Source organism: Ranitomeya variabilis, chromosome 2, assembly GCF_051348905.1.
Source record: "Ranitomeya variabilis isolate aRanVar5 chromosome 2, aRanVar5.hap1, whole genome shotgun sequence".
NCBI classification, from domain to species: Eukaryota; Metazoa; Chordata; class Amphibia; order Anura; family Dendrobatidae; genus Ranitomeya; species Ranitomeya variabilis.
Window position 1 is genome coordinate 735032862 of NC_135233.1, and position 27462 is coordinate 735060323.

At 42.8% G+C, this 27462-nt stretch overlaps 1 protein-coding gene across 4 annotated transcripts in view; it reads right to left on the reverse strand.

Annotated features, from left to right (window-relative positions):
- Positions 1–27462, reverse strand: part of AFG1L (AFG1 like ATPase) — a 192854-nt gene that overhangs the window by 57048 nt on the left and 108344 nt on the right. For all 4 annotated transcript variants that reach the window (XM_077289596.1, XM_077289598.1, XM_077289597.1 and 1 more), the window contains exons 6-7: positions 15991–16090; positions 5006–5064 (exon numbers count right to left, since the gene is read on the reverse strand). In XM_077289596.1, coding sequence (XP_077145711.1) covers positions 5006–5064; positions 15991–16090 — 159 coding nt within the window. The remainder of the gene's footprint in view (positions 1–5005; positions 5065–15990; positions 16091–27462) is intronic.

The window sequence follows — 27462 nt, forward strand, 5'->3', positions numbered from 1 at the left end:
CACAGCCCACGTAGTATATAACACAGCCCACGTAGTATATAACACAACCCACGTAGTATATAACACAGCCACGTAGTATATAGCAGTGTGGGCACCATATCCCTGTTAAAAAAAGAATTAAAAAAATAGTTATATACTCACCTTACGGCGGCCCCCAGATCCAGCCCAGGCCTTTAGCGATGCTCCCGCCAGGTCCGTTCCCATTGATGCTTTGCGGCAATAACCCGTGATGATGTAGCAGTCTCGCGAGGAGCGGGAAAAGCTGCCTGGGACGCCGGAAGGTGAGAATATCACAATTCTTTTTTTTTTTATATTATTTTTAACATTATATCTTTTTACTATTGATGCTGCATAGGCAGCATCAATAATAAAAAGTGAAGCGGTGTTTAAATCCCGCCCCAATATCGCTGATTGGTCGCGGCCGGCCGGACAAACAGACTGAAATGGACAGTAGACGATTATATATATAGATTCTTTGATAGTTTGTAACTTTTTTTTGTATGAAGGGTTATTAAAGTTACTGCCAGTACATGAATGTAACATGGGAGGACAATGAAAAAATGTGGACTATGTACCCAACCGTGTCACTAAAAGTGTGCGGTTTTAAACTTAATCAAAGTATTAAATAACTTTTAGACCACTGAAAATATACTAAACGAAGATTACAGTTCTCAATGACCCAAGATGAGTTTTGCTTATTGTATCCTCAAGATATATTGAGAAGAAAGACTAGTTGCCTGTTTAAAGGGAACCTGTCAGCTAATTCTTGCTATCCAAACTGTGGGCAGCATGAATCAGAGACTGGCAGCATGATTGCAGCCAGGTATAATGTTCTCTGAAACGCTCCTATTTTTCAAAAGAAATAGGGTAAAGGTACCTTCACACTAAGCGACTTTGCAGCGAGAACGACGACGATCCGTGACGTTGCAGCGTCCTGGATAGCGATCTCATTGTGTTTGACACGCAGCAGCGATCTGGATCCTGCTGTGATATCGCTGGTCGGAGCTAGAAGTCCAGAACTTTATTTCGTCGCTGATCACCCGCTGTCCATCGCTGGATCGGCGTGTGTGACGCCGATCCAGCGATGTGTTCACTTGTAACCAGGGTAAATATCGGGTTACTAAGCGCAGGGCCGCGCTTAGTAACCCGATATTTACCATGGTTACCATTGTAAAAGTTAAAAAAAAAAAAACAGTACATACTCACATTCTGATGTCTGTCACGTCCCCCGGCGTCCACAGGGTTACGCGCTGCTGCCCAGAGCTTCCTGCACTGACTGTCACCGCTGTGCTCTGCTTTACTGCCGGCGCTTACACATTCAGTGCAGGAAGCTCTGAGCAGCAGCGCATAACCATGTGGATGCCGGGGGACGTGACAGACATCAGAATGTGAGTATGTACTGTTTTTTTTTTTACTTTTACAATGGTAACCAGGGTAAATATCGGGTTACTAAGCGCGGCCCTGCGCTTAGTAACACAATTTTTACCCTGGTTACCCGGGTGCTGCAGGGGGACTTCGGCATCGTTGAAGACAGTTTCAACGATGCTGAAGTCGTTCCCCTGATCGTTGGTCGCTGGAGAGAGCGGTCTGTGTGACAGCTCCCCAGCGACCACACAACGACTTACCAACGATCACGGCCAGGTCGTATTGCTGGTCGTGATCGTTGGTAAGTAGTTTAGTGTAACGGTACCTTTAGAAGATCAAGCTAGTGGCTATAGCCAGAAAGAATGCTACTCTACAGGAGAGACCTGTCAATCACCTAGATTTGTGCATGGAAAAGCCAGCAGAGACGGGGGCAGCGCCAGACAAGTCAAGTTTCTGGCGCCTGTCGGTACCAGGTCGGATTTTCTAACTACGGTATATTTTCCTTGGAATTTAGAGAGAAAATAACACAGCCAGGGTATGACTCATGGTACATGTGATTCCCTTAAAATAGTGGGTACCAATACAATGGTCTAGTTGTCAGTAACAGGTAAAAATTTACTGGTAAAGTATATATTTATACTCTACCTATCGCGACTAAAAGTAACAGAAGCAACTGCGTTATAATGACTATCAAGGCCACGGTCCATGTTGGCCACATTCTTCTACTTTTGACAGCAGCACAACATTGGTCAAAGGACCCCAATTCTTCTGAGAGGGTAGGGTTTCAAAATTTCACAACTAAGATCCTTGAACAACTTTTTGATTTGCACATCCTGCATTTCGCAATGAGATGAAACGTCAGTCCATGCTGTCCACATAGAAAATGATTCTAAATCATTGTGTGAAGACATTTCTACATCTGAGTTTAGGCTCTTTTAGTTCTACGCATTGTTTTAGCTAGACTTTACAGGGAAATTGTAGTTCTGTTTAAATAGTGGACACAAAACATGCAGGAATAGTAAAAAGAAAAATCACGAGTTTACATTCATTCCCTCATTACCTACAAGAGAAAAAAAAACTTTTTCCACAGTCTGTTTCAAGAAAACCCAGAGGTCCTTGCCATTGAGCAGATTTGGGGGTTGCAATGCCCATTCACTCTTTATGTACTGCAGCCATTATGCAAAAAGAATAAAACACTGCCTTTATACTGCCAAGCCACAATGACTCTTCATACATCAAAGCATTTACACCATGAGCAGTTTTTACTTCCAAAATTATTCAAGCTGAGGGCAAAGAGACAACAATTCATACACCCTAATTACATCTAATTATCTGTTCCCTTGTAAGAGCAGCTTTGGACAAAGCTATTAGCTAGTGAATTTCTCACAGCCTCTGCATGCCCTGTCCATCCAGCTTGACACTGGATTATTTCAATAGCAGTGGCTTCTTGTCTATGGCCGATATGAAGTTTGTCCAGGTAAACCAATTATGCTCCCACAAGCATTGCTAGAAACTAGGAGGAATTTCTTGGGACGTTTGTCAAATCCCAGGGAGCTCCACCTGGTTAAAGTGACCCTCGACGCACTCTTGTTGTAGCTTCTCCATTGGCTTTCTATTCATCAGCTCAATGAAATGTTTATTGGATTAAAGACTCTCTCTCCAGACCTCCATGATGGCTTGTGATAAAGAACGTAAAAAGTCCTTTTAACCAGCTTACAGTTCCCTCTGGGAAGTGATTAAAGTTAAGAAGAAGGCAGGAATGAAAAAAAGTGTTTCACATTACATCAGTACTTCTTTTTACAGCGTACAATTTACTGTACATTACTAAAGCTGGCACATCCAAAGGAAAACTAGAAATGGGAATATGTTTTATAAAGAAAAAAAGTAGATGTCAATTCCCATCTGATCGTAGGTTTCTCATAGGAAGTTCTAAGCATCTTCATAGCGGATCCTCAATGTAAGTCAATGCAATCTAACACACTACTTATCTTCATCATTTTACGCCAGAGCCTGTTTTCACCTTTATACCCAGGCTAATTTTTTCAATTCTGACCACTGTCACTTTATATGATAACTCTGGAACACTTCAACGGATCCCAGTGATTTAGAGATTGTTTTGTCATGACATATTGTACTTCATGTTAGTGGTAAATTAAGGACAATATTTTTTTGTGTTTATTTGTGAAAATTTCAGATATTTGGCTAAAATTTTGAAAATTTCACAACTTTTAATTTTTATGCCCTTAAATCAGAGAATTATATCAAACAAAATAGGAGATAGATAATGTTTCCCACATGTGTACTTTACATGAGCATCATTTCTTAAACATAATTTATTTTTGTTAGGAAGTTAGAAAAGTTAAACGTTTATCATCAATTTCTCATTTTTCCAATGAAATTTACAAAACCACATCACATTTGAAGTGACTTTGAGGGGCCTATATGACAGAAAATATCCAAAAGTAACAAATTATAAAAACTCCACCCCTCAAACTGCACAAAACCACAATCAAGAAGTTTATTAACCCTTCAGGTGCTTCACAGGAATTAAAGCAATGGGGAAAGAAAACATTCAAATTGAACATTTTCCCACAAAATTTTTTTATTTTCAAAGGGGTAACAGGAGAAAATGCACAATATAATTTGCTGTGCAATTTATCCCAAGTACATCAATACCCCATATGTGGTGGAAAACTACTGTTTGGGTGAATGGCAGGGCTTGGAAGGAAAGCAGCACCATTTGACTTGCACAAATGAATGGAATCGATAGCGTATGCGTTTGAAGAGGCCTTCATGTGCTTAACCCCCTTCATGACCTTGGGATTTTCCGTTTTTCCGTGTTCGTTTTTCGCTCCCCTCCTTCCCAGAGCCATAACTTTTTTATTTTTCCGTCAATTTGGCCATGTGAGGGCTTATTTTTTGTGGGACGAGTTGTACTTTTGAACGATATCATTGGTTTTACCATGTTGCTGAGTAAAAATTGCAATCTACCATTGTAGCGCCCAGTACGTTGTGATGCCCAATACATTCTGACTTTATGGTGCCCACATATTTTGTAGTGCCCAGTACCTTGTAGTGCCTGGTACATTGTAGTGACCTGTACATTGTGACATTGTAGTGTCTGATATGTTGTAGTGCCAATACACTGTGCCCAGCTCATACTTCTGGAGACACACACCCTGTCATAAGTTAAGTGGGCTCTCATCGCTACTGTACTGATAAACATGTGAATGCTGGCAGCGGTTTAGCCACACTGTTGCATGTGCACTTCTGCTTTTTGGCTCTGCCTGCAGTTGGGCAAAGCAAACGAGCGACACGATTTGTCTGCGCATATGCAAAATATCTCACGGAGATGAGGATGAAGAAGGAGGAGTCATCCATGTGAAGGACGGTGAGCAGCAGCCGGGGTAGGGGTGGAGAGGACCAAAGCCACGCCCATTGGACCTGACAGACCCGATTTGCATACATATAAAGGTTTTTGGGCTATAAAGGAGGAGTCACAGGGTTATATAAGGATTTAGGGAGTGCAGAATAGACTGTACGATGATATTTTTAGCTGCTATGTGACAAAACTGGTGACAGGTTCCCTTTAAATGTGCAAATTAACAGAGAGAAAAATTGATTATGTGGTTTGGCTTACCTTTAAAACAGCAATGAATGGCACAAAGTTAACTCTCTGAAGTCCATTCTTATAAAGATCTGAAAGAGCAAAAATGTTGTTATGAACATTTCTATCATCATTAAAAACACTACCCAATCTATGTCAGGAGATGCATGTTTATCTAAAAATCAGATTGAAAGACAGAGCTTCAGATGTGCACTGGACAATCCGTAAAAGTGCTCCCATTATTCTCAGCAGCACGTATTCTATTTTCACAGGATGAACCGCTGCCGTAAACTATCACCTTTTGAGCAAATCAAAAGATCACTACCCAACTAACAAACAAAATACTTGTTAGTCGGGTGAAATCAGCAGCCTGTATATGCTCCAAGATGATGGGGAACCAGTGCTAGGATCGTGCAGTGTAAAGGCACCCTATGATTGAGGCAACAATCTATCACAGTGATCAAAATGAACCAATAGGAAAAATTTCCTATTGTTGCCAGGTGCCAGTCGACAGATCGTGGCATGCGCCCACCATCTTCTTCCCGGAAGAAGACGCCGACGGCTGGCGGACAGGATCGGGGAATGCAGGAGGGTCCAAGGACACCAGAAGAACCGGGGTGGGGATCTCGGGGACCCCATTTCTCTCTTCTCTGATGTGCTATATTATATCAGAGGAGAGAGAAATTAAATGGGAAATCGGAATTTTTTTTTCTGTGGTCGCCATTATGCCCTGAATAACGGTGATCGCAACACTGGGGTCGGTAAAAATTGACCCCAATCATGTTCTCTGAGGTCTCAGCTACCCCTGACACTGGGGGGTGCTATAACCTTATTATTATCCTTAACTGCCGCCGTTAAAAGGAATATCAGCAATCATTAAGGGGTTAAAGCACCACTCAAGTGTTTTTTGTTTTTTTTACATCACTGCTGGAGTGGTGCTACTAATCTAAGTTCCCTGACCCTATTCTTAGACTTACCAGCCCATGCCGCCATCATGTGACTGCAACTTCACTCTGACCGGAAGTCAGAGGTACCGGTCACAAGCTCTCCGTATAAGTATACAAGAGCCTCGTTCTGGCTCTCAAAGACTTACATAGAGTTGTGGCTTCTGGATCGGCCTGCAAACACTGGAGTGATCTGGCAGAACACAAACTGCTGAAGACCGTCCAGAGCGGCACTAATAAAAGATGAAGACGGCAGCTAATAAGTAGAAACCTCATGGAACCTGGGTTAGTAGCATCACTTCAGCGCTGCAATTAAAAAAAAATGCTGGAACGGTGCTTTAATATGTGTCTGCTTCCTTTTCATAAATAAAACAGGCAGCCAGATGGCAGACAGATCAAAAATATACACGCTTGGCTCTATAATAAAAAACACAACTTAATGGGCAAAACCAGCACACAAACTACCTCAATGAATTACAATTGGGCCCAGTCAGGTGATCTCCTTTTTGACTAAGAATACGGACTGTTTGTGGGGCCATGTTCCTAGTCAAGTATAATGGAATTTCTTAATGAGCCTCTGAAACAAATGTGTGCTACCGCTACAATATATATCAAGAGTCAACTAAGGAGATATGCTTTACAAAGAACCTTTCATGCCCCAAAATGCTATTAACCTGCAGATATGGGGACAATATGCAAGTTTAAAAACTGCACTGAAAGCTCAGCCACCAGGAGGAAATTAACTTTATTCTTCCCGGCAGACTCTGGCTGTCAGTCATGAGAGGCGCAAAGAGTGTGGGTTCAGTCACTGCTTAGTATATAGTGAGCACATCGGTAACCACGACCTGACACTGACTGACAGCAGGAGAAATACTGATGCATTTCAGAGCTGGCTGTCAGTCAGTGCCGTGATTACTGACGCCGCTCACTATGTACTGAGCAGGGACTGAGGCCTTGTCGGCACACCTTTATGCAGGGCCGTATTTGCCACTAGACACTTGAGGGCACGTGCCTAGGGTGGCGGGATGCGGGGGGGGGGGGGGGGCGCATTTGAGCTAGGTTTTTTCTTCAATAAAACTCCGGGGTCAAGTGCCCGCCCCCCCCCCCCCTCCTTCCCGCCCCCCTCCCTGAAGACGTCATACTCACCTTCCTCCAGCGGTGGCTGCAACTGCGTCTCAGCGCTGGCAGCGCGTCCTGTCTTCAGCGGTCACATGGTACCGCTCATTAAGGTTATGAATATGTGCATATTCATCACCTTAATGAGCGCTACCACGTGACCGCTCATACAGGAAGGAAGACGCTGCAGAGATGCCGGGAAGTTCTGCGCCGCGCAGTGAGAGGTGAGTATTACAGGGAAGAAGGATGGGGGAGCCATGCACACAGGGGAGAAGGATGGGGGAGCCATGCACGCAGGGGAGAAAGATGGGGGAGCCATGCACGCAGGGTGGGAAGATGGGGGAGCCATGCACACAGGGTGGGAAGATGGGAGAGCCATGCACACAGGGTGGGAGGATGGAGTATAAATATGGAGTATAAATACTGGGCCCTATAGGGGGGACACAGTGTAAGAGGACAGTGTGAAGAGGGGGCCGGTATAGAAAGGAGAGGTCAGTGTGAAGAGCATGTGCCATAAGAGGGACAGTGTGGGGGTCATATTTTGTGCAGACAATACAGTGAGGGGCAATTTTTTATTCAGGAGCATTATAATGACACTTGTATCTTTAAGGGCGTCATGTGGAGACTTTCTGCAAAACAGCGGAGAAGATGGAAGTCTGCAGAGACGGCTGTGGATGAGAAAACGCATCATGGGATCTGGACAAGATGAAGAAAAGAAGGAGAACGACTCCAGAGGCGACGTCATCTATAAGGTACCTGGATGTAAATGTTATTTGTGATACTAACTAACTCTCATGTTTTTATTTATGTTAGGAGCATTAAAGGGGATGTCCAGGTTTGTGATGAGTCTGCAGTCATTCTTTGTGACTGCAGACTTCTGAATTCTCAGAATGTGCACTGCACGCTGTCAGGATTCTCTCGTGCTGGCGATTTACATACATGCGGTCACGTGCTGACTAGAAGTGTGGCCTCCGTCAATGACAATGAACTGAGCGAGGCCGGGCACGTCTAGTCGGAATGTGGTCAGAAGTATACAAATCGCATACTTGTGCTGACATGACTGTCCACCGGCAAGGGAGAATCCTAAAAGTGTGCAATGCATTAGTTGTGAGAATTCAGAAGCTGCAATGTCAGGATTCAGCTCTGCAGGTTCCAGTAGTCATCACATGGACACTTCACTCACATGCGACTTTTACACTTATGGTCCTGTGACAACGAGCTTCTCTTCCCGCTTCTCTCAGTTTTTCACTGAACATTGAAAGCATTAAGGAGGGGAACTCGTGGGCACATGACTGTGCGCAAATCACATATGTCCTTGGCGGAGGGGGGCACCAAAATTAATTCTTGCCCCTGGTGCCAGAAACCCTATATACACCTCTGCTGGTATGCTACTGCGAGCGGTGATTACCGGGTTCGGTGGAGGGATGTTTGTGCACAGGAAGTGAGGCAGGGACTGAGGGTGTAGTCTACGCCGTAGCCTGGAGCCCTCATTATATGTCAATGGAATATGTCAGTTAATAAATTGTTTTTCTAAAGCTTTATAGTGTAGTTTTAGGTCGAAGGGATGGATAGGGATGAGCTAGCAAGGTGCAGGGACAGGTAGTGATGGCTACTTGCGGGCATGTGCGGCACTTGCGGTTTTGCACTTGCGGTGATACAAAAAACACTGCTAGCAGTGTTTTTTTCCATTGCTGCAAGTACCACATTTGCCGGATCGCAGCAAAACCGCAAATGCCGCACATGTCTGCAAGTCCCATAAGGAATGAATGAGGCCAAACGCAGTGTTGCCGTAAGTGATCCATTACGCGGCAGATGCGGAAAAACTGCCGGATCTGCTGCAAAAGGCGACTTTCACATCAGCGATTTTTGCCAAAGTCACTGCCGATAGTGTCATACTCACCAATGGGGGAGGCAGCACGAAAAGTGCCTAGGGCAGCAGAAACTCTAAATACGGCCCTGCCTTTATGACTGAAAGGAAGAGGAATAAAGTTCATTCCCTCCCAAAAGTCAAGATTTCAGTGTGGTGGCCGCACGGCTTCAAAACACTATTAACCTGCAGATTGATCCCATAGCTAAAAGCTGATGGTGCTTTTTGACTTGACAGGTTCCCTGTAAACGTGCTGTCCAGCACACAGTATCTCCTAGGTCATTTGTATACATTGATGTTGGGTACATTGAAACAAAACCCAAAATAACTCTGTATCTTATTAAAAAATACAACGAACATAATATATTCAGTAGTTCAGTTCGAGAGACCACAGTTGCTCTATGACACTTAAGAAAGAAGGCTGTATTGATTAATCTTAAGAGGAGATTTTTTTTTACTTTCATTTAAATATGATGCTAATTACAAAGGTAATGAAGTACACTATTCTCCTCCAATCTTCAAATATGAAGAATATCTTATTTGCAAGATTTATAAAGCTATTATTTGAGAACTAGAAGAATATAAAAGGGAATAAAATGTAAAACTTGTGATGTTTTCATACAGCACCTATGAAAATCCTATTGTTTAATGAACACTATGAAAGATCAGGGTTCACTTTGTAACTTGCTATCTTTTAAGAATGTTTTCTAAACGATGGTAGCCCAATACTGTCATGGGAGACGGAGTGTTTATACCGAACATTAGTATCATCGCTAAGATGAAAGAACCCTATAACTAAGTCTTAGAGAGTACAAGTTTAAGGAAAATGATATACTGAATGCAATGTAGGAAATTGAGCTCTTTTCATATTCACAAACCTGCTCAATCTCCGACACTACACAGTGGACTATCCCCAAGACACCTTTGTAGATGCATTACAATTTGTACTTTGTGCTAAGCCCACCACACACATTCAAGGATGATCCTTCAACTAATAATTTGGCCGACAGCCATCTCATCTGACTCTCCCACACACGGGAGAGCTTGTCTGGCCGAGTGCCTTGGGTTTGCTATGAGAAAGTAGCTGACAGATATGTCAGGCAGCAGCTTATCTCTGGGAGAACAAAGCGATCAGAAGTCCGAAATCAGACGCTAGATTGGCATGTTCTCCGATGATAAGTTGGCCTGCGCTCCCATACATATCAGTGTTGGCCAAACCCATCGATATCGGAGGGTGCGCCGACATTAGTCACAAAGGTCCTTCACGGCGCGCAATGCATCCCTGGGAACGGAAGCCTCCGCATGCACCGCGGAGAACCGGGAGAACCAGAAGGTAAGTATATCCATATATTTTTTTTTTCTTTTTTTTTTTTTTTTTTTTACACGAATATGGATCCCAGGGCCTGAAGGAGAGTCTCCTCTCCTCCAGACCCTGGGAACCATCCGGGACACCTCCCTGCACCATATGCGGCAATCTCAGAGCTCCGCACATACCGTACCCGGCGTATAAGACGACCCCCGACTTTTGAGAAGATTTTCAGGGGTTAAAAAGTCGTCTTATACGCCAGAAAATACAGTACATACACATATATGAAGTTATGTGAAAAAGTGTTTGCCCCCTTCCTGATTTCCTATGGCTCAATTACAACAATTCTGCAAAGATGAGCAGGCCAAAATTCCTCCGAAGCGTTGTAAAAGACTCATCGCTTGATTACAGTTGTTGCTGCTAAGGTGGCCCAACAGTTTAGGTTTAGGGGCAATCACTCTCACACAGGGCCCTGTAGGTTTGGATCTCTTTTTCCCTTAACCCCTTCCCGACCTTTGACGTAGCGTATGTGTCATGAAAACCTGTGCCAATCCGACCTGTGACGCAGCATATGCGTCATGGTCGGATCACGCTCCTGCAGGCCGGGTGAAAGGGTTAACTGTAATTTCACCCGACCTGCAGGGACAGGGGGAGTGGTACTTGAGCCTAGTGGCTTTCCCCCCCCCATGTCTACGATCGCTCTGATTGGCTGTTGAAAGTGAAGTTTCACTTTCACTTTCAATCAGAGCGATAGTAATATTTCACCAATGAAAATCGGTGAAATATTACAATCCAGCCATGACCGATGCTGCAATAGCATCAGCCATGGCTGGAGACCGCGATCTGTCCCCGCCACCGATCTCCTCCCCTCCGTCCTCCATCCTCCTGTCCGCTCCCCCTGTGCTCCGATCTCCCTCCCGCTGTCCGATTCCACCCCCGTATACTTACCGAGCTCCGGTGTCTGTCCGTCTTCTCCATGGGCGCCGCCATCTTCCAAAATGGCGGGCGCATGCGCAGTGCGCCCGCCGAATCTGCCGGCCGGCAGATTCGTTACACATACATTTTGATCGCTGTGATAGAACCCATCACAGCGATCAAAATAAAAAAATAATAAATAAACCCCCCCCTTTATCACACCCATAGGTAGGAACAATAATAAAATAAAGAAAATATATATATATTTTTTCCCACTAGTGTTAGGGGTTAGGGTTAGGGCTAGGGTTAGATTTAGGGCTAGGGTTAGGGCTAGAATTAGGGTTAGAAGTAGGGTTAGGGCTAGAATTAGGCTATGTGCACACGGTGCGGATTTGGCTGCGGATCCGCAGCGGATTGGCCGCTGCGGATTCGTAGCAGTTTTCCATCAGGTTTACAGTACCATGTAAACCTATGGAAAACCAAATCTGCTGTGCCCATGGTGCGGAAAATACAGCGCGGAAACGCTGTGTTGTATTTTCCGCAGCATGTCAATTCTTTGTGCGGATTCCGCAGCGTTTTACACCTGTTCCTCAATAGGAATCCGCAGGTGAAATCCGCACAAAAAACACTGGTAATCCGCCGTAAATCTGCAGGTAAAACGCAGTGCCTTTTACCTGCAGATTTTTCAAAAATGATGCGGAAAAATCCCACACAAATCCGCAACGTGGGCACATAGCCTTAGGGTTAGGGTTGGAATTAAGAGTTAGGGTTGGAAATAGGGTTAAGATTAGGCTTGTGGTTAGGGTTATGGTTAGGGGTGTGTTGGGGTTAGGGTTGTGGTTAGGGTTGGGATTAGGGTTAGGGTTGTGATTAGGGTTACGGGTGTGTTGGGGTTGGTGTTGGAGTTAGAATTGAGGGGTTTCCACTTTTTAGGCACATCAGGGGTCTCCAAACGCAACATGGCCCCACCATTGATTCCAGCCAATCTTGCGTTCAAAAAGTCAAATGGTGCACCCTCCCTTCCGAGCCCCAACGTGCACCCAAACAGTGGTTTACCCCCACATATGGGGTACCAGCATACTCAGAACAAACTGGGCAACAACTATTGGGGTCTAATTTGTCCTGTTACCCTTGTGAAAATAAAAAATTGCTTGCTAAAACATCATTTTTGAGGAAAGAAAAATGATTTTTTATTTTCACGGCTCTGCATTATAAACTTCTGTGAAGCACTTGGGGGATTAAAGTGGTCACCGCACATCTAGATTAGTTCCATGGGAGGTCTAGTTTCCAAAATGGGGTCACATGTGGGGGAGCTCCAATGTTTAGGCACACAGTGGCTCTCCAAACGCGACATGGTGTCCGCTAACGATTGGAGCTAATTTGTCATTCAAAAAGTCAAATGGCGCTCCTTCCCTTCCGGGCCCTGTCGTGCGCCCAAACAGTGGTTCCCCCCACATATGGGGTATCGACGTACTCAGGACAAATTGTGCAATAACTTTTGGGGTCCAGTTTCTCTTTTTACCCTTGGGAAAATAAAAAAATTGTTGCTAAAAGATCATTTTTTGTGACTAAAAAGTTAAATGTTCATTTTTTTTATTCCATGTTGCTTCTGCTGCTGTGAAGCACCTGAAGGGTTAAACTTCTTGAATGTGCTTTTGAGTACCTTGAGGGGTGCAGTTTTTGGAATGGTGTCACTTTTGGGTATTTTCAGTCATATAGACCCCTCAAACTGTCTTCAAATTTGAGGTGGTCCCTAAAAAAAATGGTTTTGTAAATTTCATTGTAAAAATGAGAAATCGCTGGTCAAATTTTAACACATAACTTCCTAGCAAAAAAAAATTTTGTTTCCAAAATTGTGCTAATATAAAGTAGACATGTGGGTAATGTTATTTATTAACTATTTTGTGTCACATAACTCTCTCGTTTAACAGAATAAAAATTCAAAATTTGAAAATTGCAAAATTTTCAAAATTTTAGCCAAATGTCCATTTTTTTCACAAATAAACGCAAAAATTATCGACCTAAATTTACCACTAACATGAAGTCCAATATGTCTCGAAAAAACAATCTCAGAACCGCTAGGATCCGTTGAAGCGTTCCTGAGTTATTACCTCATAAGAGGACACTGGTCAGAATTGCAAAACATGGCCAGGTCATTAAGGTCAAAATAGGCTGGGTCATGAAGGGGTTAATAAAGACCTTAATTTAAAAACTGTATTTTTACTTGTGTTATCTTTGTCTAATATGTAAATTTGATGGGTGATCTGATGCAGACTGTCTCTTCAGAGAGGAAGAGGACTAGTGCCACCTATTGGAAGTAGAAATATTTAAGTATGACAAACATGCAAAAGAATAGGAAATCAGGAAGGGGGCAAACACTTTTTCACACAACTGTATATATACTCTACACAAGAAACAAAAAAGTGGAGTTGCAACAGTTTTGCAAATTGTGTGTGGTCTTCCAAATCCATTGGAAAATTGATAATGATAAAATACAGGAGAAAGAGGTCGCACTCCAAACATAGCGAAAAAACACGAGAATAATGTATTCCATAGCCTTTCTCACACCTTGAGCCAAAATGCTGGGTACATTTGGCATGGAATAAATTATTCTCACTTTTTTTGCTGTTTGGATTGCGACCTCTCTTTCTCCTTTTTCTTTACAATTATAATCATTTCATAAGTTGTAATACTTTTATTGATATATTGATAAATACATTGAGTATATGCAAAGACTCAATATCTATAGTGTTGATTCTTATTTATCAAGACTTCTGCAGTGCACCCTAAAGGCTGAGTCACACATAACGACATCGTTAACGATCTCGTTATGTGTGACAGCGACCAACGATCAGGCCCCTGCTGGGAGATCGTTGGTCGATGGGAATGATCAGGACCTTTTTTTGGTCGCTGATCACCCGCTGTCATCGCTGGATCGGCGTGTGTGACACCGATCCAGCGATGTGTTCACTTGTAACCAGGGTAAATATCGGGTTACTAAGCGCAGGGCTGCGCTTAGTAACCCGATATTTACCCTGGTTACCATTGTAAAAGTTAAAAAAAAAAACCCAAAACACTACATACTCACATTCTGATGTCTGTCACGTCCCCCGGTGTCCACAGGGTTGACTGTGTCAGCGCCGGCCGTGTCAGCGCTGTGCTCTGCTTTACGGCCGGCGCTGACACATTCAGTGCAGGGAAGCTCTCGGCAGCAGCGCGTGACAGACATCAGAATGTGAGTATGTACTGTTTTTTTTTTTTTACTTTTACAATGGTAACCAGGGTAAATATCGGGTTACTAAGCGCGGCCCTGCACTTAGTAACCCAATGTTTACCCTGGTTACCCGGGTGCTGCAGGGGGACTTCGGCATCGTTGAAGACAGTTTCAACGATGCCGAAGTCGTTCCCCTGATCGTTGGTCGCTGGAGAGAGCTGTCTGTGTGACAGCTCCCCAGCGACCACACAGCGACTTACCAACGATCACGGCCAGGTCGTATCGCTGGTCGTGATCGTTGGTAAGTCGTTTAGTGTAACGGTACCTTTACATACTAAGATATCGGCTTCTGGTCCACATCCTGACTGATGATAGCCAATTCTTGTCTAATCTGTGCTTGGAGGTTAGCACAATGTCTTTGTTTTTGTTTGTCTGCCCGCTTCTTGAGAATTATTCACAGGTTTTCAGTGTGATTGAGAAATGGGACATTTCCTGATCATGGGCCCAGAATCTCAATGTTTTGTTCACGGAGCTCTGTCACTATATACAGTACTGTACTAATACACATATCATTTTTATATTAGTAGAAATGTAAAGCTATCTTCTTTGCACGTAGAAGAAAATCTAATGTAACCCCTTAATGACCGCCAATACGTCTTTTTACTGACCTGAGATATAAGAGACTAGCATCCTCCAACGGGTGACAATCCAGCAGCTGTCGGCTGTACACTATAGCTGACAACTTGCTGCATCAGCCACAATCAGTGTTGGCACCGTCCATATCTGTTAAACCCCTTAGATGCTGCTGTCAAAAGTGACTACATCATATAAATGGTTAACAGAGTGTGGGGGCTTCCTCTTTATCCCAATTGGTGCCCTCAGATCATGATTGTGTGGTCCTGATGTTTGCCATGGCAATTCATGACCAAATAGCGGCCTTAGAGCCTGTCGGCCATAGCAACCTGTTCAGAAGTTAGCGGCATTTAGGTGGTAAAAATACACTTTTTCATTCCCATCATGTCACTTTGCATTAATTCCTGAAAAGCACCTGAAGGGTTAATAAACTACCTGACTGCAGTTTTCAATATGTCAGGAAGTGTTGTTTTTAAAATGGTATCACTTTTGGAGGTTTCCCTATATATAGGTCACCCAAAGTCACTCCAAACCTGGATAGGTCCCTAAAAAAATAAATGTAAATTTCCTTGAAAAAATTACAAATTAGTGCTAAAAGGCTAACAAAACAAAAGAACATTTTACAAATGGTGCTGATGTAAAGCAAACATGTGGGAAATGTTATGTTTTTCTATGGTATGACTATCTGGATTAAAGGGATAATCATTCAAAGTTAGACAATTGCTTTTTTTTTTTCATTTTTATCAAATTCCTGATACTTTTTATAAATAAACACAAAACATATCGAACTAAATTTACAGTTATCAATTATAATATGTCACGAAAAAACATTCTCAAAATTATTGGGATTTGTTGGTGTCCTAGAGTTATTACCACATAAAGTGACAATGGTCAGATTAGAAAAAAAAAAAATTGGCCTGTCACTAAGGGGTTAATATCTTCTTGACTACATGTGCATATTATAATAATCCATAAAAATCAAATTGCAGAATTAGTTTATTATTTGCTTTTAAATACATTTACCCTCTGGTGGTCTGTTGGATGTTGCTACAACAACTACTCCATTTTGAAAGAGATTTTCAAAAAGTTGCTTTAGGATCATGGCATCAGCAATATCTGTGACCTGCGGAAACAGAGGAAAGTAACTTTACATATCATGCAATAGCATATGCTAAGGTGAGATCTCCAAAATTAAACTAACAGATGCACCATAAATGTCATTATAAACAAAACCTGAGTAATGACTGAAGAAAGGAGTCACCTATAAGAAAATACTTACAGTATATTAAAGGGAATCTATTAGTAGGGTCAGCCCTCCTAACCCGTCTATATGGACATGCAGGTCATAGGGAGTGGATATTTGCGATTTGATGTCTTATTCTAGAGATATCCTTGTTTTTCTTATATGTAAATGGGCTGTTAAGATCTAAAGATCTCCCTGAGAATCTGCCCCCAGAGATTATTATTAGTGATGAGCGAATATACTCGTTACTCGAGATTTCTCGAGCACGCTCGGGGGTCCTCCGAGTATTTTTTAGTGCTCGGAGATTTAGTTTTCATCGCCGCAGCTGAATGATTTACATCTGTTAGCCAGCATAAGTACATGTGGGGGTTGCCTGGTTGCTAGGGAATCCCCACATGTAATCAAGCAGGCAAGTAGCTCTAAATCATTCAGCTGCGGCAATGAAAACTAAATCTCCGAGCACTAAAAAATACTCGGAGGACACCCGAGCGTGCTCGAGAAATCTCGAGTAACGAGTATATTCACTCATCACTAATTATTATAAATACAATTATAGGACATTCCATAAATGTCTGATATCTGCTAGTCATACCCCTTGGACCTCCACATAAACTGCACCAATGTGAACGAAGAGGAGATGAAAAGGAATCTGTCAACAGGTTTTGGCTACCCCTTCTGAGAACAGCATAATTTAAGGACAGAGACCCTGATTTTAGTAATGTGAAACCTAGTGAGTTGTTTTCTGCCATTTTGGTAAATCGCTATTTTCTCTCATGTAAATCTAGTTCTCTGAATGCTGAGCTCGTTATAACCCCGGCCACATCACTGATTAACAGCTTTCTGCCCATTTACAGTGTAAACAGAAAGCTGCTAATCAGTGTTGGAGGCGAGGTTATACCAAGCTGATGACTATGGAGGACTACCTGGCAGCAGAGTTACCAGTCCTGTATTGATAATCTCCTGCTGATAAAATAGTCATGTTATCAAAATCACATTAATGATCCCAGTAAGGGATATATCCCTGGGATCAGGGTCTCTGTCTCCATATTATGCTGCACTCAGATTCAGTGGCAAAAACCTGTTGCTGCATTTCCTTTAGGCATTCAAAGATCTCTTCATTCACTTTTATGGGAATCCCAAATAGGTTCTGCATGCGTTCTCAGATGCGTGCCAACCTTGCACTTCACATCACCATGAGATAGATCCCGTTTGTAGGACAGTTGCTGGTCCCAGTCGTGTATGAACAATAAAAGACTAAAATGTGAATACCCTTTTAATTACAATACTTCTCAAATAGTTATTAAAATGTGTCAAGAAAATGTATAAACTCATACAAAACACTTTTTACACTGTGACTAAACTTCATTAAATAAAACTGCAAGACCCTTTACAGCTTAATCCCATTTTTGTGATTTATTTCATGTACAGTCACAGACAACTGATTTTGGCCGAAACCTTGATTGCAAATCTCCACAATTGTGAAATTTGGCCGTGCACTTTTCTTACCCTTAGTATACATGAGTTTTGAATAGGAAGGGTGGGAAGGGAGTAATGGTCCTTTACACTGTGTGAGGCAGTGAGGGGAATCATATACGAGGGTTGTTACATGTCCCCCAGGATCTGCATAGAAACATACTGAACTCGCTGGAGCGCATTGCAATTACAGCCACAGCTTTAGAACGTGAAATAAAGGCGAGTGTGGACTTGGTCAAGTGAGGAGTCAGATTTAGGAAAACCTGACATGGGCTTTTATTTTTGAAGAGATCTGTGGGAAGGTAGTGGGACGGATCTCTCCCTCCAGTCGGGTCTTGGAAGTGGCCCATGGCCACGATTCCCATTTAAACTTTCAGGTAAGGGTTGGATGTGTCAGTGTTGGTTTTTCAAGCAGCAGACCAGGAGGTGATGTGTATGCCTGTCTGTGTGAGACTGAACATAGACCCGAGCTAATCCATTGCCATACTCACAAGTTACACAGTGGTGTTGTCGCCTACCGAAACAGGCTAATGAAAAACCGGATGGTAAAGTTTGAATTTATTTCATAAGTTGACAAATGAAGACATTTACCATATATACTCGAGTATAAGCTGACCCGAGTATAAGCCGACCCCCCTAATTTTGCAACAAAAAACTGGGAAAACTTATTGACTCGAGTATAAGCCTAGGGTGGAAAATGCAGCAGCTACCGGTAAATGTCAAAAATAAAAATAGATACCAATAAAAGTAAAATTAATTGAGACATCAGTAGGTTAAGTGTTTTTAAATATCCATATTGAATCAGGAGCCCCATATAATGCTCCATACAGTTCATTATGGCCCCATAAGATGCTCCATATACAAATATGCCCCATATAATGCTCCATGCAGTTCTTTATGGCCCCATAAGATGCCCCATATAATGCTCCATGCAGCTCATTATGGCCCCATAGATGCCCCATATAATGCTCCATGCAGTTCTTTATGGCCCCACAGATGCCCCAGATAATGCTCCACGCAGTTCATTATGGCCCCATAGATGCTCCATATAATGCTCCATGCAGTTATGGCCCCATAGATGCCCCATATAATGCTCCATGCAGTTATGGCCCCATAGATGCCCCATATAATGTTCCATGCAGTTATGGCCCCATAGATGCCCCATATAATGCTCCATGCAGTTATAGCCCCATAGATGCCCCATATAATGCTCCATGCAGTTATAGCCCCATAGATGCCCCATATAATGCTTCATACAGCTCATTATGGCCCCATAGATGCCCCATATAATGCTCCATGCAGTTCTTTATGGCCCCATAGACTCTCCATAGAGCATTGTGCCACATGTAATGCTGCTGCACTAAAAAATAAAAATAAATGACATACTCACCTTTCGTCGCTGCTCCTCAGCGTTCCGTCTCTCCGCACTGACTGTTCAGGCAGAGGGCGGCGCGCACACTAATACGTCATCACGCCCTCTGACCTGAACAGTCACTGCAGAGGACGCGGAAGACGGAGCGCCGGTGGAACGCGGAAAGGTGAATGACATACTCACCTGCTCCCGGCGCTCCTGACGCGGTCCCTGCATGTCCCACGGTGTTCGGCGCGGCAGCTTCTTCCTGTAGTGAGCGGTCACATGGTACCGCTCATTACAGTAATGAATATGCGGCTCCACCCCTGTGGGAGAGGAGTCCATATTCTTTACTTTAATGAGCGGTACCACGTGACCGCTGAAGAGAGGAAGAAGCTGCTGCGCCGAACACCGTGGGACATGCAGGGACCGCATCAGGAGCGCCGGGATCAGGTGAGTATTTGACAGGCATCGCTCCCCCTCACCCGCCGACCCCCCCGCCTTCCATGACTCGAGTATAAGCCGAGAGGGGCACTTTCAGCCCATTTTTGTGGGCTGAAAATCTCGGCTTATACTCGAGTATATACGGTATTCGTGTATAAGCAGAATTTTCAGCACTTTTTTTGTGCTGAAAATGCCCCCCTCGGCTTATATACAAGTCGCTGTCCCAGAAGACGACAGGGGAGGGGGAGTGGTGGAGCAGCGGGTGAAAGGAGGCAGAAGCCAGCTGCGGTGGCTAAAAGCCTGGGCCCGCTGCTAAAAAGAAAGGAATATTCACTGCACTTGTAGTGAAAATTCATTTCTCTTATAGCGTGTGCACAGTGTCAGCAGCAGTTGCCGGCTTCGAAGCAGCTGCCGGGCTATCACAGGTGCCCGCTCATTAAGGTAATGAATATTCACCTCTCTCCACTCCTGTAGACATTACCTTAATGAGCGGGGACATGTGATCGCTCGGCCTCAGAAGCTGCTGGCACCAGAACGAGATGCTGCGAGGGCACGCAGGGAAGGTAAGTAGGATATTTTTTTATTGCTTTGCTCATGGGAGCCATACATACAAGGATTGGGATGAGGAACCATGCATACAAGGATGGTAATAAGGAGTCATGCATACAAGGATGGAAATGAGCCATGCATACAATGATGTGGATAAGGAACCATGCATACCAGGATGGGGATGAGAAACTATGCATACCAGGATGGGGATGAGAAACAATGCATACCAGAGTAGGGATTAGGGGACAATGCATACCCAGCTTATACTCGAGTCAATAAGTTTTCCAAGGCAAAATTAGGTGCCTCGGCTTATACTCGGGTCAGCTTATACACAAGTATATATGGTAAGTTGAACTTTCTTGGGTCACTGCATCATGACCTCACGGACATAAAGCTGCTGCCTTACATATGGTGGAGAATGTGGGAAATGTGAACTAAGACATACCTCAAAGAAAACGGCATGTTGCATATAGTAAAAAAATGGTTCCAACCTGAGACTTCGAGCCCAGCCCATATGGTAGACAGGGTAGTAGTCGACAGATTGGTGCAAACTCTACCGGTATCCATATCGCACTGGGTGGGGCAAGGGGACCCGGGCTACCTAAACCAGGTACTTAGCATAATCGAGCGTTATATTTCTACCCAGAACTTGGTATGGGACTCTGCACAACTGCGGGTATTGCACCAGCCTCTTCATCTCAGCGAGCCTGAAAAAGGGACATAACCCTCTGCTGGTGTCAGACAGAACTAAGCCTATAATGAGGCGGGGCCTCAGAATGAGGATAACAGGAGACGAATTTTCCCTAAACCGGTCTCATGGACTAGTGGTTCTACTGATATCAGGTGCTGGTGGTGCCAAGGGCAACGACATGTCGCTGCCAACTTCCCCCTGACTTCTGAACCCATGGACAGTGGGTTTGATCGCTGGGTGTCGATGTATGCCCAGACAGTCACAACTCCGGCAGCGTCACTACAACTAGTGAGCCCCAGGTGTGCATCAACAGACACCAGGCGGAGGCTGTTTTGGACTCAGGTAGCCTAGAGACACTCATTTATGGGTTATTGATCTCCAGGTTAACACCCACTGGGGGGGCATCTGTATACATGGAAAACTCAGCAAGTATAATAAAGATGGACGTTACCCTTTACACCCCCTGCACGGAGGTTAAACATCTGGTGAGAGGTGTAAATACCCTTCCTTTCAGGACTATTTTGGGAAGAGACTTGCTTCTGTTTTGGTCCCTATGAGAGAGTAAAACTAACCCTCCGAGGGTAAAGGTCTGTCCGGCCGGGTGAGGAACCCGAAGATCCAAAGTTGGGGATACCAGCCGTAGGGGTCACCCTCATAAGGAAAGAGTGTAAACGCAATAGTTTTCCTCTAGATGTATTGGCAGGAGAAGTCAAGAAAAACACATCAAACCCAGAGCTGGAAGTATCCCAGAGACTTTTGGGATGGCTCAGTTCCAGGATCCCACTCTGTCCGGAGCACTGGAAAGGGTAATAGAGATAAATGGGATGGCTCAGCAACCTGGGGCAGAGGCGGTTTTTCTGAGTATAGCGGTGAACCAGGAGTTGCTATATCAGGTTGACAAAATCCAAGATGAAGTAGTTGAACAGCTGGCAGTGCCCCAATCATACCACTGGGTGGTGAACGAGACTGCCACAAACATATCTGGGGGTGGTCACCTAAGAGTTAAAAACACGTAAGAGTGTATTCTACAACAGTTCTTTAGGCCCAAGATTTATGCAGAGTTCCAGAGGTTTTCTCAGTCTTGTGCACAGTGTCAGTTAATCACACACACCACTAATTTCCATAGTCCATCTGTTCCTTTGCCTGTTATAGAGGTACCTTTTGAGCGGATTGCCATGGATCTGGTAGGGACCATAGTAAAGTTAGAATGTGGCCATCAACACATATTAGTGGTAGAAGACTATGCTACTTGTTACCCGGAGGCAATTCCGCTTCGTCACACCTCGTCTAAACTTATTGCCCGGAAACTGTTTACTCTGTTCTAACGCCTAGCCCATATGGGCTATCTTAGGAGAGCCTTATGAATAAGGGGACTCATTTTATGCCCAAGGTGACAAAGGAGTTGTGTAAACTGCTCTAGTCCAACAATTATGCACGTCGATGAACCACTCACAAATAGATATTCTAGTGGAAAGAAAACCCTTAAATCTATGCTAGAAAAAAAAAAGTGGTCTCCAAAGATGGGAAGGATATGTTACTGCCCTAATGTTTGCCGTTCGAAAAGTACAGCAGTCCTCAACGGGGTTCTCTCCATTGAAGCTATTCTATGGCAGATACGCTAGGGGCCTGCTGGACATAGCCAAAGAGACGAGGAACAGGAGCCTACTGCCCATAAAAGCGTAACAAAACACCTTGCGAGTATGCAAGACCAGATCGTGGCTGTGATGCCTATTGTAAAGGAACATCTCGTGGATGCCAAGGCAGCGCAGAGCCGAGTGTACAATAGAAAGGCCACAGGTCCTTTAAAAAAGGGGATCGGGTATTAGTTTTGGTGCCTACCGCAGAAAGTTAGCTCATGGCCAAGTGTCAAGGGGTATATGAAGTTCGGGAAAAGGTTGGGGAGGTGAATTGCAGGGTATGTGAGCCCTGGAAGTAAAAGTAAGTGTGGACTTGGTCAAGCTATTTTACCAAGTCAAATGTAACAAAACCTGACATGGGCTTTTATTTTTGAATAGATCAGTTCAAAATTAGTGGGACTGATCTCTCCCTCCAGTCCGGGTCTTTGAAGTGGCCCATGGCCACGATTCCCATTTAAATGTTCCGGCTGCGAACTGGATGATAATGTATGGATTTATTTTGTAAGTTGGTAAATAAAGACATTTATGTTGAACTTTTTTGGGTCACTGCCTGATTACTGCACGGATGTAAAGTTGCTGCTTCACAACTATCTTACAGCCTAAACACGTTGCCGATCATCTGACGAATAAGAATACGCTCATCCGTTCAATGGAATGATCTTTAGCACTGCACAAAACAGGACTTGCGCTTCTGAGAACAAGGGCATGTGCAGTGAACAATCTACTACAGATTACTCCTTGCACATCTAAAGCGTGGTTTGCCTATGTAACCAGTGTGTTAAATGACCGCTGATCAGCAAAGGAGCGCCAGGGTAGCCTATGTAAAACGTACCTTAAGCCACTGCCAGACAACAGGCAGTATCTTATCTCCCCTGAGGCAAATAGGATGCTACAGCCCCATACTTGTTTTCCAAGCATTTGTTATCAGGGGAAAAGTTGAGACACCCCCATATGCATAGATGGCCAACTGGTCTAATTAAAGTCAAGTTGGTGAATCATACAAATTAGAATTACGGTGTGCAATTGCACTAAGCCTTTAGAAAAGGAGGATATAATAGTGGACAAAATGGTGGTACAATACCTTTTTCCTAAATATCAAGCTTTAAGTCAATATGAGCTGAAAATTTGCTATTTTTCAATTCAATAAATGCAATTTTTAAAGTAGACAGCGGTTTTGCTTTTACCATCATATCATCCAGGCTCTGCTAATACCATTATGTTTAATTGAAAGAATACAAGTGCTTCCTTAACAAAGTCGTCATAAACATTAGGGCGATCCATTTAATTAGAGCCGACATAATGAACACCACAAAACATGAATGTTATTTTACATTCCTATTATTCTCTCGATATAAATGGTGAAAGATGAGAAGACACTAGGTTACAGCAATTTAGTCAGCTACTTGTCCTCTGCGATTGAGTGGAATCAAATGATACAGATACTATTATAGAGTAAGTGAACAACACAATTCAGCAGATGGCCTATGTGAAATCCATGCAGCTTCATAGCGAGCCAGAAATGTATTATTATTAGCATATTGTCTGAAACAATTGTTCATAGTCACTTCCTCAATAGACCTTAACCTGTAACCTCCCAACAACCCAATAAGCTGCACAAAGGAAGCGCACTTCAAGCAAACACCAAGCTAAATGAAGACATAAGCATTAGAGCATTTACACTGATTAATTGCAGCAGTGCTTCTGTGACATACAGAATGTGGACAGCTATACCATTATGTGTGTACACCTGGTAACACTGGTTCTCTTCTTGATGTTTGTATACTCATTATTCACAGCTTGTCAGTGGTGGGATGAGGGTCGGAAGGTTATGGACAAGTATGCAGACAGAGTGTGAAACTGCTTGAACACGCTCTCCTTCCCCAACCACTAGAACATCTGACCATCTTTAAGAAGTTGCCAACTGATAAAATACTTATGGATTTGCCCTTTGAAGTGGCAAATTATTTTTTTCTTTAAAAAGTGATGATTGTTTTCCAAGGTAACTCAAAGTCCTTCAAACTAACATGAGGAATTTGACCAGCATCACTGGAATTTTCCTGCGATTAAATATTAATTCCTACCGTTAGATGAGGAAAAATTGCGACACCTTTTACACTGGAATCAGTTTTTTAAAAAGCTCATGTTTTTAGATATATTTGCTATATACTTATTATGGCGTCCCCTGGTATTCTTTTGATTCCCTCTCAGAACATCCATATAATGTGTACATTTCCACTACTAACTAATGCCTCTAGCTCAGTTACCGGTACCCAGAACCTTTTGTACACAGGTGGCGTAGTTGTTCACAGTAGTAGCATTTTTGGTGTTTATAGCATCATTACATCAAGTCATTATTAACCCTTTCCCGACATGCGCCGATCGGGTGCAGGTGGCAGCTGTGTTCTAGCACCGATCACGGGCATTTAACCCATGTGATGGTGACAGCAGCATAGATGATCATCATGCAGGGAATGAGTGCCCTGTGTGCTTCCATCAGGACGATGTGGTCGCGTTGTCCTGATGGTCTTCATAGAGACCCCCTGCCACAAGATGGCCACGGGGTCCTTCAGGGTCCTGCAGCAAAGGTGGCTTGGGAGTGCCTGCTGAGAGCAGGAGCAGGCATGCCTCTTTCCTTGCTTGTCAGATGCTGATGTGATACCCTGCAGTGCAGACTATCAGACCAGCGATACACACCATAACAGTGATGTCCCAGGATGGGACAATGTACAAAAAAGGAAAAAAAAAAAAAAAAAAAAGAACATTAAAAAGTGTAAAAATATTTTTTTGAAAATCCCTAAATAAAGAAAAAGAAGAATCAAATATTTTTCCAAATAATACATGAAAAATAAAGTAATAACTCTCAGAATAAAGCAATGCAAAAATAATTATTTGTTCAATGAAATTGTTTTTATTGTGTAAAAGAACGAACACATAAAAAACTATATAATTTGGTTATCACTGTAATCGTAATGACCCAAAGAATAAATCTGCCTTACAAATTTACCTACACGTGGAATGGTATAAAAAAAAAGCAATTCCTGAATTGCTGGTTTTTATTCATTCTGTCTCCCAAAAATCGGAATAGAAAGTGATAAAACAAATGTCATGTGGCCGAAAATGATACACACAAAAATGTCATCTCATCCCACAAAAAACAAGCCATAATATGATTCTGTTGGCTGAAACATGGAAAAATTATAGCTCTCAAAATGTGGTGATGCAAAAACTAGTTTTCGCAATAAAAGCATCTTTTAGTGTGTGATAGCAGCCAAACATACCGTACATACTCGAGTATAAGCCGACCCGAGTATAAGCCGACCCCCCTAATTTTGCCACAAAAAACTGGGAAAACTTATTGACTCGAGTATAAGCCTAGGGTAGGAAATGCAGCTTTATGTAATGCTGCATTCCAAGTTCATTATAGCCCCATAGATGCTCCATATAAAAAACTGTGCCACATATAATGCTCCATACAGTTCATTATTGCCCCATAGATGCTCCATATAAAACTGTGCCATATATAATGCTCCATACAGTCCATTATTGCCCCATAGATGCTCCATATAACAATGTGCCACATAAAATGCTCCATACAGTTCATTATTTTACTCAAAAATATACCTATAAAGAGAAAAATCAGACATACTGAACATTTTGCAGTGGTCCATTCATTTTTGCCAGAGCTGTATATTGTATTTCTAATTGCGGAAGATAGTTTGGATGTGTTATGGGATGATATTTTATCTATTGTATCTTCAATTGAAGGAATATTGGATGACTTCCAACTGGCTGCCAACAAATACTTTATAACTAAAAAAGTATGTATCATCATGAATCTCAAATAATTAGGAAAGTCATCTATGTCTAATGAACATAATAAAAGGGAGGCTTCCCTAGGAATATATATGTTGCTAATTTTCTTTAAACGAACTAAGATATCAGCCCATAGCTTCCTGATCTTGGGGCAAGCCCAGAAAATATGATAGAGCTATAAGCTCTAAGTTCACAATCTCTCCAACATTTGTCCGTACAGTCAGAGAAAGCAGATTTCAACTTTGTGGGAGTGTATTACCATTTAGTTAAAATCTTAAAGAAGAACTCCTGAAGAGTGGCATTAGTTGTAGCTGTGTGAGTAAGTTAAACTGTTCTTTGCCATTTTTCAACATTAAATTGCTTACTCAACTCTATTTCCCATTAAAGATAGTATGAATGTTTGGAAACTGATGACTCTGTGTTAAATGTTGCATAGATTTCTCTGTTTTTCCAGAGATTGCTATTAGATGGATTTAGGATGAGAAGTAATACGTCTTTAAGTAGGACAATTGGAAATTTTAGATATTTCCTAAGTAGTTTCCTTATTTCTAGAATGTTGTAACAGTCATCGAAAATACTGAAATTGGATTTCAATGCTTGAAAGTTAATTAAAGAGTTAGGTTGGTTCTCTTATTAATTACAGAAAAATCTTAGCTCCCTATTTTCTCCCATTTTTTACAGGGAAAGTTGGGAATCAGAGTATTTAGAGAGGTAATAGGACTATTATTTAGAGGAACTTCTGTAAGAGGAGCGTAAGAGGAACTTTTGACAAATTTATTCCTAGCAGCAATAGTTGAACTGATCATCGGGTGAGATGGGAGTGAAAGGTTGGGAATCATTAAATGGGCTAAGATTAAGGCTGAGTTCACACGTAGCAGAATTGCCGCGGAAATTTCCGCGGCAATTCTGCGCCTCCTGCCGTGGGTATATCGCATGCAGAATTAGCATGCATATACCCGCAGAAAACTAGCGTTTTGCAAGCATAATTAGCTTGCAGAATGCTAGCGTTTTCCAAGCGATCTGTAGCATCTCTTGGAAAACTGTTTGACAGGTTGGTCACACTTGTCAAACATAGTGTTTGACAAGTGTGACCAACTTTTTACTATAGATGCAGCATCTATAGTAAAAGATAGAATGTTAAAAATAATAAAAAAAATTTAAAAAAAAGGTTATACTCACCTCAGCGGCGTCCGTTCCTAATGCTGTGTTCAGGACCTTCCATTGACGTAGCGGTCACGTGACCGCGGGTCATGTGACTGTGACGTCATCGCAGGTCCTTCACACACACCTCGGA